Source organism: Lissotriton vulgaris, chromosome 3_1 (assembly GCF_964263255.1).
Source record: "Lissotriton vulgaris chromosome 3_1, aLisVul1.2, whole genome shotgun sequence".
NCBI classification, from domain to species: domain Eukaryota; kingdom Metazoa; phylum Chordata; class Amphibia; order Caudata; family Salamandridae; genus Lissotriton; species Lissotriton vulgaris.
The window spans coordinates 1,720,626,752-1,720,643,435 of record NC_141689.1 but is presented as its reverse complement, the minus strand read 5'-3'; the positions used below and the strand labels follow the sequence as shown (position 1 = coordinate 1,720,643,435).

Genomic DNA, 16,684 nt, shown 5'->3' with positions numbered 1-16,684 from the left:
CCTGGAAAGAGTGCGCTTGTGCACCGCTCTGCCCTTCTTGCAGCCAGCAAAGCCAACAAACAGCTGGTCGTCCACCCGGAAGTCCTTAGTCCGGTCCAGATAGAAAGACACCGCCCTCTTAGGGTCCAGGCGATGCAGCCTCTCTTCCTCCTTAGACGGGTGAGGGGGAGGATAGAAGGTAGGAAGGGTAATGGACTGCCCAAGATGGAAAGGAGTCACCACCTTAGGCAGAAAAGCAGCCCTGGTCCTAAGAACCATCCTTTCTGCATGAATGGTCAGGAATGGGGGTTTGGAACTTAGAGCTTGAAGCTCACTTACCCTCCTTGCCGAGGTGATTGCAACGAGGAAGATAGTTTTAAAAGAGAGAAGCCTCAATGGACACTTGTGCAAGGGTTCGAAGGGAGAAACCATTAAAAAGGTCAGCACAAGATTCAAATCCCAATGAGGAACAATAAAAGGAGTAGGAGGAAACATATTCAAAAGACCCCTCAAGAATCTCAAAACCACCGGAGATTTAAAGAGAGAAGGCTGATCCGGCAAACATAAAAACGCCGATAAGGCCAAAAGATAACCCTTGACCGTGGACACAGCCAAACCTTGCTGTGCCAGATAAAGGGCAAATTGTAAAATATTACACAAATGAGCCTTCAAAGGGTCAACATCCCTCTCCCTGCACCAAGAAACAAATTTAGTCCACCTATAGGAGTATATGGACTTAGTGGTGTCACGCCTGGCAGAGAGAATGACATCCACCACCTCGTGAGGGAGAGAAAATGAACTCAAGTTGCCCCGTTCAATCTCCAGGCATGAAGGTGTAATGTCTGGAGGTGGGGGTGTAGAACCTGCCCCTCCAACTGAGAGAGGAGGTCTGCCCTGTGAGGGAGACGGAGCGGCAGGTGAGAGGATAGGTGGAGTAGGTCCGAATACCACACCCTTCTTGGCCAATCCGGAGCAACCAATATGACTTGGGCCCGGTCTTGACGAATCTTCCTCAGAACCCGAGGAATCAAAGGTATGGGGGGAAACGGGTAAAGGAGTCGATCTCCCCAACTCAACTGAAACGCGTCCCCCAATGCTCCTTGCATCGGATACTGGAGACTGCAGAATGACGGGCAGTGAGCATTCTCGCGAGTGGCAAATAGATCCACCCGAGGAGTCCCCCACATCTGAAAGATGTCGTGAACAACCTCCGGGTGAAGCCTCCACTCGTGGTCGGCAGAGAACTGCCGACTGAGACTGTCTGCACGTTCAGAACCCCGGCCAGATGATTTGCCACCAGACAAATCTGATGGTCCTGAACCCAGGACCAGAGACGCAGAGCCTCTCTGCAGAGACACTGCGACCCTACTCCTCCCTGCTTGTTGATGTACCACATCGCGGTCGTGTTGTCCGTTAGAACCTGAACCGAACGACCGCGAAGGGAAGGGAGGAAGGCCTTGAGCGCCAAACGTATCGCCCTCAATTCCAGAAGGTTGATGTGAAACAACCTTTCTTCCGGAGACCAAAGACCTTTGACCTCCAGGTCTCCCAGATGAGCACCCCACCCTAGAGTGGATGCATCCGATATCACTGTGGCCACCGATGGAGGCAGCTGAAAAGGCTTTCCTTGTGACAGATTGCCTTCCACGCCCCACCAAGACTGATCCGCTGCAGCTTCCCTGGAGATCCTCACTGACTCCCTGAGATCTCCGTTGTGCTGATACCACTGCCTGCGGAGGCACCACTGGAGCGCCCTCATGTGCCAGCGTGCATGACTGACCAACAGAATGCAAGAAGCCATCAGACCGAGCAGGCGAAGGACCTTCAGGACTGGAACAACCGCCCCATTGAAGAATAAAGGAACCATTTCCTGAATGTCGCGAATCCTTTGAGGTGGAGGGAATGCACGACATACAGAAGTGTCCAGTACCGCACCTATGAACAGGTTGCGCTGGGAGGGCACCAGGTGAGATTTGGGTACGTTTATCGAAAAACCCAACCTGTGTAACAACTGAGTTGTCTCCTGCAGATGATGGAGCACCATCTCCGGCGACTCTGCTTTGATCAGCCAATCGTCCAGGTACGGGAAAACTGGAATCCCCGACCTTCTGAGATGTGCAGCCACCACAGCCATCACCTTGGTGAAAACTCGAGGCGCAGTAGTAAGTCCAAACGGGAGGACCGCATACTGGTAGTGCTGCGATCCCACCGTAAAACGGAGATACTTCCTGTGCGACTTCAGGATTGGGATGTGGAAATACGCATCCTGCAAGTCGATCGACACCAACCAGTCTTCTTCCATCAGCGCCAGAAGAACCTGAGCAAGGGTGAGCATTTTGAACTTCTCCTGTTTGAGATAGAGGTTCAAAATCCTGAGATCCAGGATCGGCAGAAGCCTGCCATCCTTCTTGGGAATCAAGAAATACGGGGAGTAGCACCCTTGACCCCTCTCCTGCTCTGGAACCACCTCTATTGCACCCTTTCGAAACAGTGCCAGGACTTCCTCCTGCAGGAGAAGCAGGTGGTCCTCCGAGCAATAACCTTGGCAAGGAGGGTAATTGGGAGGGAACTCCTGAAAAGGAAGTGCATACCCATTCTCTACGAGATTGAGAACCCAAAGATCTGATGTAACCGATTCCCAATCTCGTAGAAAGTGAGTAAGCCGACCCCCTACTGGCCCTACATGATCCAGAATGGTGGATCTAGGGCTGCTTTGCTGATGCGGGTGGGGGTTGGGCATTATTGGAGGAAGTGGAGGAAGAGGAGACTTGACGTCCACGTCCACGACCCCTCTGTCTACCTCTATAGGACCTATGTAGAGGGTTTTGCTGCTGCTGCTGCTGTTGCTGTTGGCCCTGCTTGAAGGGACGAAAAGAAGATTTAAATCCCTTGAATTTTCTAGCCGTCGACCCTCTCATCTGCAGACCCAAGGATCTCGCAGTGGCACGGCTGTCTTTAAACCTTTCCAAGGCCACATCAGCCTTTTTACCAAAAAGGCCAGTCCCATCAAAGGGTAAGTCCAGCAAAGTAGATTGTACATCCGCTGAGAAATCAGAAGACTTTAACCACGCGGCTCTCCTGGTTGCAATGGATGAGCCCATAATTCTGGCAACAGAATCCACAGTGTCCATGCCGCTTTGAATGACCATGCGGGCCGCAGCCTGAGTGTCAGAGATCACTTCATTAAAGTTTTTCTTATCCTCCTCAGGAAGTTTTGTAGACAATTGCTTCACTGAGTCCATCAGCGCGTGCACATATCTACCTAAAAGGCAAGTAGCGTTTGATGACTTCAGAGCCATGCTCCCAGAAGAGAAAATCTTCTTCGCAGCCTGATCCAATTTCTTAGACTCTTTATCAGCTGGCACTTGAGGGAAAGAGCCTGCAGCCCTATTAGAGCAAGCCGCCTGAACCACAAGACTTTCCGGAGATGGATGCGTAGACAGAAAGGCAGGGTCATCAGGAGCCACCCTATAGCGCCTTGCAATAACCCTTGAAACTGCAGGAGCAGACAACGGCCTCTTCCAAACCTCCTTAATTGGATCTGACAAGGCATAAGTAAACGGCAGAGTTGGCTCCACAATCGAAGAAGGAGAATGCAGGACTTCTGTGAGAATGTTGGGCTTGTACTCCACTGTGGGCAGCTTTAAGCTAAGAAGGTCAGCAGCCTTCCTAATAACCACGTGATAAGGAGCGACGTCCCTTGATGGTGCATCAGAAGTCGAAGGCAGACCCCACTCGGGAGAGAGTTCCAGACCACTAGCATCCCGAAGCTCATCGAAGTCATCATCATGATCAGGAAGCTCGCCTTCTTCCACATCTGAACTCTCATCATCCTTTTGCTCGAGAAGACGCTGAGCTCTCCGCCTCGACCACTCCATTCGAATCGAAGTCGATGGATCCGGCAACGACTCCGACGGAGCCGGTTCCGACGTCGATCGAGGAACCGGAGCAGGAGGACGAGAGTCATGAACAGGCGTAGTACCTCGATCACGACGAGGTCGATCCGGAGTCGGCGAAGCCGCATGCGGAGTCGAAGACCTCGGTGGAGCCGTACCGAGCCAAGTTGAAAGAGGCGCCGGCATGAAAGGCATAAATGGAGCAGGGGCATACGACTGAGGAATACCCAGATTGTATGATAATGGACCCATGGGGCCACCAGGCGCTCCAGTGGGGTACATTGCCCTCGAATAAACTCCATACATCGCATTGAGAAAATGCGAGGGATCCTGCCCAGGACCAGGAAAGGAAGGGTACGGACCTACCGGATGTTGCAATGGAGGCCGACCCGACACATCCTCACCCTGACCTTCCGGATTCACAGGAGTCTCCGTCGAAGCCGGTTCTTGAATCACCTCCTCTTCTTCATGCTCCGAGGAAACCGGCTCCGGGTCCGGCGCCGGAGATCCTTCTTTTGACAAAGCAGGTGAAGGAGAGACAAAGTCCTTACGATGTTTGTGAGACCTTCTCTTCGAGTCAGAGGAATCCTTCCCCGAATGATGTCTTGAACTGTGCTTCCTCCTCTTATGCTTTCTCCTCGAAGAGCTCGAAGCATGTCCGGAAGCCGACTTAGATCTAGACCTAGATCTATCTCTGGACTTTGACTTCGCTTTAGACCTCGAGTCCTCTCCAGACCTCGAGCCCGCTCTGGACCTCGACGCCGATACCGACCTCGACCGAGACCTTTGCTTCGACTTCGATCTCCGTGACGTAGATCTCGAAAGTCGCCCAGAGTCTTTCTTCACCTTCGCCAAAAGCAACTTTGCTTCACGCTCCCGAAGCGCCTTTGGATTCATCTTAAAACAGGACTCGCAGTTCTTCACATCGTGACTCGAACCAAGACACCACAAACAATCCTTATGTGGGTCAGTGATAGACATCATGCGGGCACAAGACCTACATGGCTTAAAGCCTGTTTTCCTCGACGACATCTCCGGAGAAGAACAAGGTCGTAAGAGAGAAACAGTGACAAATATCAAACAGAAAGATACTAGGTATCGCTGAAGATCCCGAAAACCGTTAGCGCCGGAGACGCGGAAAAAAGGGAACTGACGTCATCACGCCGGCGTGGGCCTGATATGGGGTCGGTGACGTCAGACGGAGTCACGCGCGATGCCGTGCTCCAGTGACGTCGTCCACGTCGGCGTGCTACGAAGAAAATTTCCGAATGTTGCTGACGCAAGGGGGATATTCACAAGGTGAGGAATCCACACGGCAGATGTATCTATCAGAAGTGTTGTTACTGTGTGTGTGTGTGTTGCTTTACACATTGCCCATGGGATAAGCCTCACTGCTGGTGCCAAGCTACCAAGGGGGTGAGCAGGGGTTATCTTCAGCGTGAAACTCCCTTGCCCTGACTAGAGTGGTGGTTTCTGCCTGGATTAGGCGCATGCCCTAGCCAACCAGAAATCCCATTTCTAACACCCACAATACGTCTTGTGCCGTCTGGAAGGCCCAACCTAAAAAACATTTTCAGGTGGATAACAAAACACACAGAAAAAGCAGATATAGCCAGATTTTAGTTTAAGAAGTTCAACAATTAAGAAGCTACGGTTAGTTAAAAGAAGAAACTGAAACGCATCTCTGTCCAAGCTAGTATTCATGTTGACCAGCATAAAACAGTCCCTCACTATTTTAATAAAACATGTAAATCTTTGTATGTGGTGTGGCTGTCCTCTTAGTGATTCTTGCAGATGAAGATAGTTTACAGTATATTTCCATCTGCAAAAACAAATGTACTATATTCAACCGCACAGGAAGAGAAGCAAGTACTTATGACAAGGGGTGTCACCTCCATTTGAGTTGAGGAGTGTCGCCCCACAAACCCCAGAGCATAAAAATAAAATGGTAATAAAGGTAATTTATTCCCATTTTATTTTTCAGCAATTCGTTACAAAGTGAGCATCAGGACGGGCCAGGGCCAATGCTGTAGAGTGGCAGCAGCAGGGAACTGTGCGCTTTAAAATGCTTGAGACGGCCAGCCAGACATGCACATTTTAAGGTTCTCTTACATAGCTGTCTTAGACAGTGGGTTAGAGAAAGCACAGTCCTCCAGTGCTATTAGGAGTGCTGAGAGAGCTTGCTCTATCCACTCCTGGAGCTTCTCTCATGCACTGAGAGCAGAGCTGGATTGGGTAAAGCAGTTTCCTGCATCCGGTGTCCAGAAGACACCCGAGAGAGGAGGACGCTGTGCTGCACATGGAAAGTAAGTCTATTTTTTTTTTCTTTCTTTTTCTTTTTGTACCCCCGCCCCACCATTCTCAGTACATGCCAGCCACCACTGCTTCTCATACCTTCTTATGAAGGAAACATGTAGAACCATTAGTTTTCATCTTTTCCAAATGTAGGAAATCCTGGATATTGTAATGTGTTTAAGTTGCAGTTTAGGCCTGTTAATTACTATGAGTTTAATATTGAGACAGATGAGTGATGATGCTTTACTTAACACCGAAGGTTAGAAATAGACTTCTGCTCTTCAGTAAGCACCAAATCAACTCTTGTGATAATGGTTTAATCTGACACTACAGCTGTAAACCTACAGAATAAGGTGTTGCATGGGAAGAATAATTGCACACCACCGGCCTGAAGAGCAGATGTACTCTTATGCTTTCTTCCAAGATGTTATTAACATTTCTAAAATAATTATAGACTGTGCCCTTTGGATGGTAGTAATTTTTCTGTCATCAAAAATGGCACTATATATATATAAAATGTATGCATACAAAGATATACATACAAACACACGCACATATATACATATACACACAGATATATATACACATACCTGAAATTTTGCTTTTTGCTGTGCTTCCATGCCGTTCTTCTTCCACTCCTCCACCTCTTTTCGCAGCTTCTCATTTTCTTGTTGCAGCTTTAATCGTTCTTCGCTTACAGAGGTACAATTTTCTCTTTCAGTTTCTAGAGTCTTCTGCAGCTTCTGAATCCTTTCCTGGCACCTTGAAACTTCCTCTTCAAAACTTTAATGATTGAATTTCGTATTCAATAATCTTAAAGTTGTTTCGGTTTATATTTTAAAAAATTGTGCTCGATTGTACATACAATATATTGTTCTGTGTTAGGTGCAACTAGTGTTCAGATAGCGTAGTCTTTTATTAAGATTTAAAAATAACCACTAAATACATCTGAAATACAAAGCGCATCGACATGTTTCTCAGAAAAGATTTCGCCTGTAGGTATGAAGAGATTATCAACAGATATTAGCATTTTTGCTATGTAGATAAGAGCCACAAATAATATTTTCCACAAGAAAACTCAAGAGAAAGAGTAGAGAAGAGGTGGAAACCATTGAGCAGATTAAACATCTGCTTTGGTTCCAGAAACTACAATACATTACAATCAAGGTGAGAATTAGGACCTTACTCTACCCGTTTGATTTTAAAAAATATATTTTTATTAACATTTAGAAGCATATGAAACAGTTAAACAATCCAAGGCATTTCCGTAATCAAGGGTATATCACTGGTGCCTGAGTGTTGAACAAAGACACCATGTAAGAGGTTATACAAATATTCTGTTATGTTATCAGTGTGTTGTTCTCTCATTTCCTCATGTTACAATTATACACATAGTGATCTGATTTTGTTTTCAATCATGTATTACATCTTCACCTATCAGTCAGTGGGGCCTCAACTAGGTTCTGGTATTTCCCCTAATGGGTGTGGGCAGGCATTTCTCGGCTGATTCTGGATCAGGAGCGGGGAGGAGGGGTAGCCAGGATTAATAATGGGAAATGGGCACCTAATATTAGGTGGCAGATCTGTCCAATAGGAAAAAGTCGGAAAATAGAAGATAAAAAGAACAGAAATCCAACTAAAGTTCTTGGTGCGGTGTAGTGCATATTTGAGAGCAAGCAGTCTAGATTTGTAAGCAGGCAGGTTGAGGGGGTCGTTGTCCAGTAGGTTCCAGCCTCATACATTCATGTTAGGGTATCCGGGGTATGAATACTCAAGTCCGGGAGTGGGAGACGGCAGTGAGTCTTGTACCATTTGGTGCCTCCTGCATAGGACTACTGGCCTGTTTTTATATCATAGCAACCCAGTATTATCAATCCTCATATCCTCTAGCAGTCATCTCCCTTTCCTTCTCCGGTCCGATCCGTCTCCCTGGGCTCTTGCCTGGGGTCGACTCGCCGGGGGCACCCTAGTCTATGTCCGAGTCTCCTCCTGGATGTTCACAGTTTCTCCTGGATCCCCGTCCAGAGCTCGTCCAGAGGGAGGCTTCAAATTCCCTTGTCACCTCCCCTACGAAGAGCCCTTTCCTTTGCCTCCTCCCAATTCGCGACATCCCTCACCCGAGTGTCAGATATAGGCCGCTTCCTCGATTCCCAAGTCATTGTTAATCTAAGTTTGTTTAATGACAGTCCTAGGTCTGAAAACCTGTTACCCACTTTACAATTTATGGGTCTAGGGAGTCCACCTCCCAGAAAGCAGGCTCGCGTCATGCAGACAATGGTGCATCCGGAATCATTGACAGAATATAGACTACAAGAATATCAGCGTCAAAAATATCGTAGGCGAAATATCGAGATCCAGAATATCGACATCCTATCTACATTATGGTAAGTACAACATAGAGAAAAAAATATCAATGTAAAAAATATTGTTGTTAAAAATATCGTTTGTTATTTAAGTTTTAAAAATAAAGTAATATATAATTAAAATACACAGTTAAAAAAAGTAAAAAATGTGTAAAAAATATAAATATATATATATAATGTAAAAATAAATTAAACATACATATAATATATATATATACTTAAAAGTAATGTATAATAATTATTTTAATAACAGATACTTTTTAAAATAACATTATAAATACATATGTACACATTGACCAATAATATTAATACAAATTAAATACATATATAACAAATGAAACACATTTTTTTAATATTAATTATATACTACATTAACAAAAATAATATGAAAAATATTAGATAGCACAAATATTTGGATAGCGAGGGGTAAAAGTTACTATTCCCACTCCAGTGAGTGCAACAGTAGGGAAAGTGTTGGATAGATGAGGGGTAAAAATTACTATTCCCACCCCAGTGAGTGCAACAGTGGGGAAAGTGTTGGATAGCGTCGGGTCAAAATTAATATTCCCACTCAAGAGAGTGCAACAGTAGGGAAAGTGGTGGATAGCAAATGGTTAAAAATTACTATTCCCACTCCAGTGAGTACAACAGAAGGGAAAGTGTTGGACAGCGGATGAGTAAAAATTACTATTCCCATTCCAGGGAGAGCAACGGTAGGGAAGTGTTGGATAGTGTAGGGGTTCACATTACTATGTCCACCCCAGTGAGTGCAACAGTAGGGAAAGTGTTGGATAGTGTAGGTGTTAAAATTACTAATCCCACTCCAGAGAGTGCAACAGTAGGGAAAGTGTTGGATATCAAAGGGATAAAAATTACTATTCCCACTTCAGTGAGTGCACGAGTAGGGAAAGTGTTGGATAGTTGGTGGGTAAAAATTACTAGTCCCACTCCAGAGAGTGTAACAGTAGGGAAAGTGTTGGATAGCGTAGGGGTTAAACTTACTATTCCCAGCCCAGTGAGTGCAACAGTAGGGAAAGTGTTGGATAGTGTAGGGGTTAAAATTACTATTCCCAACCCGGGGAGTGCAACAGCAGGGAAAGTGCTGGATAGCATAGGGGTTAAATTAACATACTTATTATTTAAATACTTTTTGTAAAATAAATAACTTATGAAACAATTTTAACTAAAAAAATAATAATAAATACCAATACAATTAAATTAATAATTACTTAAATAAAATTAAATGACTTCCCATCCTATTCTCCCATAAACACACAACCCGCTACACATAAAAAAACACAATTAATTTAATTTGCTACTAATTTAGTAATACAAATGGATTACCAATTAATAATAAATTAATTAACAATTAAAACGAATAAAAAAATATGAATACATTAATTATAATTAATATAATTATACATTATTCAAATAAGACAAATTGACTACCAATTAATAATTAATTACATTTTTTATTTATCAATAACAATACATTAAAACATATTTATTAATTTAGAATTATTAAATTACTTCCCACCCTATGCCCCTATAAACCAACAACCCGCTACACATAAAAATTAACATAATTCATGCAATCAATTAATAAAAATTAATAACCAATTATTATTTAATTAACAATAAATTAACAATAAATAAATAAAATAATACATTATTTATAGTTGATATAATGATCAATTATTCAATCAATACAAATTAACTACCAATTATTAATTAACAATACAATATTTATCAATAACAATACATTAAAACTTATTTATTAATTTATAATTATTACATTACTTCCCACCCTATTCCCCTATAAACCCACTACCCGCTCTGATACTAAAACGCAAAATTTACTTTAAAAAAAATTACTAATTTTTAAACATTTAATACGTTTATTTAGAAATAATTAAAATACATTACAAAAAATGTTAAACATACATATAAAATGCATAGTAAAATACATAACTGATATAAATGTTGATATTATTAACAACAACATTTTTGTTTACGATATTACTTTGAAATTACTAACTTCAATATAAAAAAACGATATTACTTACCTTAGGGTCGATATTCTGGTCAACGATATTCTTGACATCGATAATCGATATTCTCTCCCTACGATATTGTTAACTGGATATAATTGTACGTCGATATTAAAAATTCGATAATTTGACTGCTCAGTAGTGCATCCAGACATGTAGTGGAGTCGGCGGGAACCCCATTCCAAAATATCTGAAGGGTAGGGCATCGTCTGCATCTGGAAGGCGACATCAGGGGCACCCCTGTGGTTTCCTACTGAAAATGACCTATAGTCTATAGGTTGTGAGGTATGCCATGTGTAAAAATGATATTGAATGTTGTGGGAGACCTTTTTAGGGTAAGCTTACATCTTGCACCATTACCGGACGGTGATTTCTCGGCCCAAGATTCTGTCCCACTTAGCCTTCAGGCTTGTCAATGGCCTATTCACCACGTCATTCAGGGAGCCGTAGAACCATGTTATCAATTGTATGGTGGAGGACATAGATAGCAAAAGCTGGAACATGCCAGGAAGGAGGGGGAAGGGGGTAGGTTCTTCCCGTCCACTGCCACACAGATCTGTAAAATTCTGCACTAGAGCTTCATAATTCTGGAAATGGCCCCTGGACAAGACTTATTGCTCCGATAGCTCCTCCAAAAGTATGAGTGTGCCACCGAGAAGCAGTCTCCTACCATCCTCAACCTTGCTTCTGTCCAATTTGAAAGGAGGGCAGTGGTAAAACAAGTGACAGGGATTCCAAGTGGGAGGTCCACCAGCAGCAAAACAGGCACATACAGCAAGGCTCTCCGGGTCCATACAAGGCAACGCCGCCAATAATAGAATGCCTCTCGTACCGGAGTGCTCGTTGTGGGACAACCACATCTACTTGCTTAAACCAGGCAATGGGAATTGTAACTGGGAAATTTGTAAAGAAATACAACAGGTGAGGGAGCTTCACCATCTAGGAGACTGAGATTTGCGCTATCAATGATAGTAGTAGGAAGCTCCAAAAGGTGACACAAGCCTTAAGGGAGCAATACACTCCTCCTACAGTCCTTTCACGGATATCCTCTAGGTTGTGGTGTAGCTGAATACCCAGATATTTAAAGGAGGTGGAAGACCATCGAAGCCTCGAGGGAAATTCCGGCGGACAAAGGGTTCCTGCCACCCAAGTGAACAAACAGGTTTTAGTTCGGTTGAGGCGTAGGCTAGGCACTTTCCCAAATTCCTCAAGGCGATTGATCGCGTCCTGCACTCCACTAGGGCAGTTTGCTAGATATAGAAAGCGATCATCCGCAGCAAGATAATATGCTCATGACAGTCAACCTCAATGCCGCTGGCTTTGCTCTCATTCTGAAACAGTTCCACCAGAGGCTCTAAGGCCAGGGTAAAGAGCAGGGGTGACAACGGGCAACCCTGTCTGGTCCCTCAAAACATATTGTATGTGGTGGATATCATGGAGCCCGTCCTGACCTGGGCCGTCGGCTCAGTGTAAAGTAGAGTAACCCATCAAATTCAATCCGCCCCAGTCTGACCTTATCAAGTCAAATATCAACCTTTCGATAAGTCCACCGACATGAGCATCACCTCTCGCCAGGCATGTACCTTAGGGGGGTATAGAACATGGTATAGTCTTCTGAGGTTAAGGGAAGTATTGCAGTTCGGTATGAAACCGTTTTGATCTTCATGGATGAGTATTGGCATGCAGGGGGGCAGTCTGGTTGCTAATATCTCACTAAGGATCTTGAAGTCCATGTGCAGCATGGACAATGGATGAAATGCAGTGGTGGATTCACCCAAAACCTTGAGGGAGTGGAATCACGATTGCACTCCTGTTGGAATCTGGTAGGTGGCCTGCTCTCAGCTTAGAGTATTTCTAATTTCAGACTAGAGTGCCTGTGAAGGCAAAGTAAAACGCTGCTGGGAGCTCATCTGCTCCAGGGTTTTGACCGTGGCCATCTGCTTAACAGCTTGCCGTATTTTCTGAATTGTGATTGGTACACCAAGTGGTGCACGTACCCCAGGAGGTAAGACTGGGAGGCATATGCGAACTAGGCGCCTGTCCTGTAGGCGTTCTGAGAGTGCCTCCGGGCTACATAAGAGGGCTCATAATAGAACCAGAATTCATCATTAATGGGCCCTGGGGAGTAGATGTATGCCCCTGCAGCAGTTGTTAAGTGTGCCACGTAGTTCAGAGAGGATGAGCCATGTTTGTAGTCTCCCTGATTTTCCCTCCTCATAGTGGGCTCTGCCCGTGTCATTTTTGTTGTCATTGCATATCAATCAGTCTACGAGGGTGTTATACCCCTCTTTTGCTTCTAGGAGCTATCAGTGAGTAGAGGGATCTGCCCCTAAATTGTCACCTAATGCATGGATGGTGTCATCTAATGTGTACAGTTCCTTATTAAGCTCCCTACAAATGCCCACCAACTGGCCCATGCAATGACCACAGATTACGACCTTAAAGGCTTCCCATTCTATCAGGGCATTACGTTGAGCCATGATTAGTAGTGAAGTACTCCGTAATGGCTGTGTGCAGAGACTTCCTATAGTAATCCTCCTCGAGTGCTACTGGCTGGAGTCACCACAAGGGGTGTCTATCCAATGAAACCCCAGGAGGGAAGGACTGTGGTCGGAAAAGGAGTGTCCCAGATATTCAGTGAACCTTGCGTATTGGCACAACCTTTCTGAACACAGGAACCTGTGCAGCCTGTTGTGGAGAGCATAGATATAGGAGAAGTATGAATAGTCTCACTGTAGACTGTGTTGGGAGCGCCAAATATATGTCAACGCCCAATGTTGGAGCCATTCTCGAACCACTGTTACTATTCTATGGGCCGGTGCTCCTTGTAAAGGGAGTGTAGAGCGATCTAGAAACAATTGAAGTCCCCACCTAAGAGAAAGCCCGTTCCCCACCAGCTGTCCCAGCAGGGCTGACAATGACTGGAGGAGCATGAGCTGGTCCTGGTTAGGTGCATATATGCTCCCCAAGGTCCCCTCTCTCCCTAGTACTCTGCTTCTCACCAAGACATATCATTACTCTTTGTCAATCAGTAACTGTGTGTGTTTGAATGGGGTCCCAGCTCTAACCCACACCAATGCCCCATTCGCAAATTCAGAGTAGAAATGGTGTACAGTGGCCACAATATCTATGGTGTAGGTATTCCACCTACGTCCCTGCAAGGTGAGTCTCCTGTAACATTCCGATGTGAACCCCTCTACGCCACAGGTACTTGTAGATATTGTGGTGCTTGGCTGCAGCTACTATCCCCGGACATTACAGGTCAAGAAAACAAGTTCCTGGGTTCTATTAACTTTTCAATGCGCATCATCTTGAACCATTTCTAGCCAGTTCCAGGCCACCTCTGGATCTACATCCCCACTCCACTCGCACATTGGTGTAATCCAGGATGAAAGGCACAGCGTGCTCATAAAGAATCTCTGGCGTCATGCGCTCGGGGTCATCTGTCTATAAACATTCCACAGTAGTAGAGAAATTGAAAGAATAGTTAAGGGCCCACAGCCTTCATATAAAACAATTTGCCAATGTCCAGTTGCAGCCATGCTCCCTTGAACCCTTCAGCGTCAAGCACTTAGAGTATACTAAAGACAAGTCCGCCTTTCGTCCTGGATTACTTTTACCAGTGAGAACGAGAAGCTCAAATCGGAGAAAGTATAAACTCCTTCATGAGGAGGACTCCATCTATATAATATATATGAAGTTCGCCTTGCACTGTCGGCAAAGTCCATTGTTTTGGCATTTCTTTGGATCAACCCTACAAGGTAATACACAGATATTGTTCTTAGTCCTGATGAAGACATCATGATGATGTTTTTTTTATTCCACACAATCTAAAGGGGTCGAAACGCCGACGTGTATATATAAATCAAGCGTTGCTGCCCAACCTGACCATCACACACAAAAGGATAAACTCTAGGTAATGTTGAGAATGTTTTCATTATGAATATCACGCTGTGCCACAATTAATTATTTGTTATATGTAGTATTAGTTACGTTTCAATTGTAATGGGATGTATGTATAAACACTCCTGTTTCACTTCCCTTGTGTCTCACCTATACAAAAAGCAGAGTTGGATAAATTGTGTCTTTGTGTGTATATGTCTTGTGCTTTATCAAAAATATAATTTTTTCTGGTCAACTTAAAGCACATTTCAATTGGTGCAATTGGTTTGTTTTGCAAAAATCAGTATTTTAACAGATTCCTTCCAATTTTTTATTTTTCTCAGCTGAATATGTCCTACCACGTCTTGTTTTTTAAAGCGGGGAATGATATGAGGTGAGCCCTACGGTAAACAGCCATTACCACGCGGCTTGTACCCCGCAAGTCAATATATCGCATGTTTTACAACGCATGCGATGTAACAACAAGTAGCCATTACTACGCATACCATTATATCGCATGCGCTTTTACAACGACTGCAATGTAATGGCTATCCAGTAAACCATTAAACCAGTAAACTGAGGCTATTCCATTTCGTCACAACGACGTGCATCGTGCAGGACGTGAAGCAGGAACCAGGAGAGAGGAACCATGAGGAGAGAGAGGTAAGGGGGTTTGCGCTTGGCGTGGGGGTTACTTTTTTAGGGTTTAGGGTAGTATCGAAGTAGTGTTGTAATGTTTGTGTAGTGTAGGGTTGTGGTTTAGGATTTAGTGTAGTGTTGGGGGGTTTGTGCAGGGTAGTGTTAGAGTGTAGGGATCGGACTGGGGTAGGGGTAAAGTCGTGCTGGGGGTAGAATTTTAGGGGTTAGGGTAGTGTTGTGGTGTTTGTGTAGTGTAGGTTCGTGTTTTTGGGTTTTGGGTAGTGTTGGCGGTCGTGCAGGGTAGTGTTTGAGGGTAGGGACCAGACTGGGGGTGAGGAGGGTCGTGCTGTGGGTAGTGTTTTAGGGTTTAGGGTAGTGTTGTGGTGTTTGTGTAGTGTAGGGTAGTGTGTTAGGGTTTAGGGTAGTGCTGGGTCGTGAAGGGCAGTGTTTGAGTGTAAGGACCGGTCTTGGGGTAGGGGGAGGGTCGTGCTGGGGGTAGTGTTTCAAGGTGTAGGGTAGTGTTGTGGTGTTTGTGTGGTATAGGGTAGTGTTTTTAGGATTTAGGGTAGTATTTGAGTGTAGGGACTGTACTGGAGTAGAGGGAAGGTCGTTCTGAGGGAAGTGTTGTGTTTGTGTAGTGTAGGGTAGTGTTTTAGGGTTTAGGAAAGTGTCTGGGGTCGTGCAGGGTAGTGTTAGAGTGTAGGGACCAGACTGGGGGAAAGGGGAGGGTAGTGCTGGGGGTAGTGTTTTAGTGTTTAGGGTAGTGTTGTGGTGTTTGTGTAGTGTAGGGTAGTCTTTTAGGATTTAGGGTAGTGTCGGGGGGTCGTGCAGGGTAGTTTAGTGTTATTGTAGGGACAGGACTGGGGTCAGGGCCGGTCCTGCAGTGGTACCACATTAGAGTTTAGGGTAGAGTCACTTACCTTGCAAACATTTACCATGAGTATACCTTTACCAAGCATGCCTTTGCGTTGAAATGGCATGCTTGGTAAAGGCATAGTCGTGGTAAAATTTTGCGTTGGAATGGTAGTTGTAATTGACATCGCGTAGTAATACCCACGTTGTAATGGCATGCGTGGTATTGCTTTGCGATGTAATGAGTCATATTCGAGCCTTACTGGACCGTAGTTTTCAGCTTTGCTTGTACTCTTTGATACTTTTATTCAGATAAATGGGGCCAGGTTTCTGCATGGCCCAGTGTGCTAGAGTGAGTGCTTTAAAGGGGATCTTTTTGCAGACTGTGGGCAGTGCAGTTTGGCGAGGAAAGGTGAGGTAGGGGTACCTTTCTGGAGGTTGAAAACAATGTGCACTGCTGTGTTTTGGACTACCTGAAGATCTCAGATTATATATGCAGGTAGTCCCAGATACATGGAGTTCCCGTAGTCAAGACTGGAGAGAATCATGGCTCGAAAGACCGTTTCTGAGGGCCTCTTATGGAAGAAGGGGCAGGAATTTTATGAGTGTCTTTAGGAACCATATACAGTTTCTGGCAACTGAGTGGCTCTGGGTCTTGAAGGATACATCATTGTCAAAGATAACTCCCAGATTTCTCTCTGCCTCAGCTGGTGGAGGGGGGCAGGCG

General features: G+C 44.8%; 1 protein-coding gene across 1 annotated transcript in view; it reads right to left on the bottom strand.

The window, feature by feature from the left end:
• The window catches only part of SCLT1 (sodium channel and clathrin linker 1), a 511,633-nt gene that overhangs the window by 123,578 nt on the left and 371,371 nt on the right, over positions 1-16,684 (bottom strand). The window contains exon 16 of the mRNA XM_086962162.1: positions 6,761-6,953. Within this exon, the coding sequence (XP_086818288.1) occupies positions 6,761-6,953 (193 nt within the window). The remainder of the gene's footprint in view (positions 1-6,760; positions 6,954-16,684) is intronic.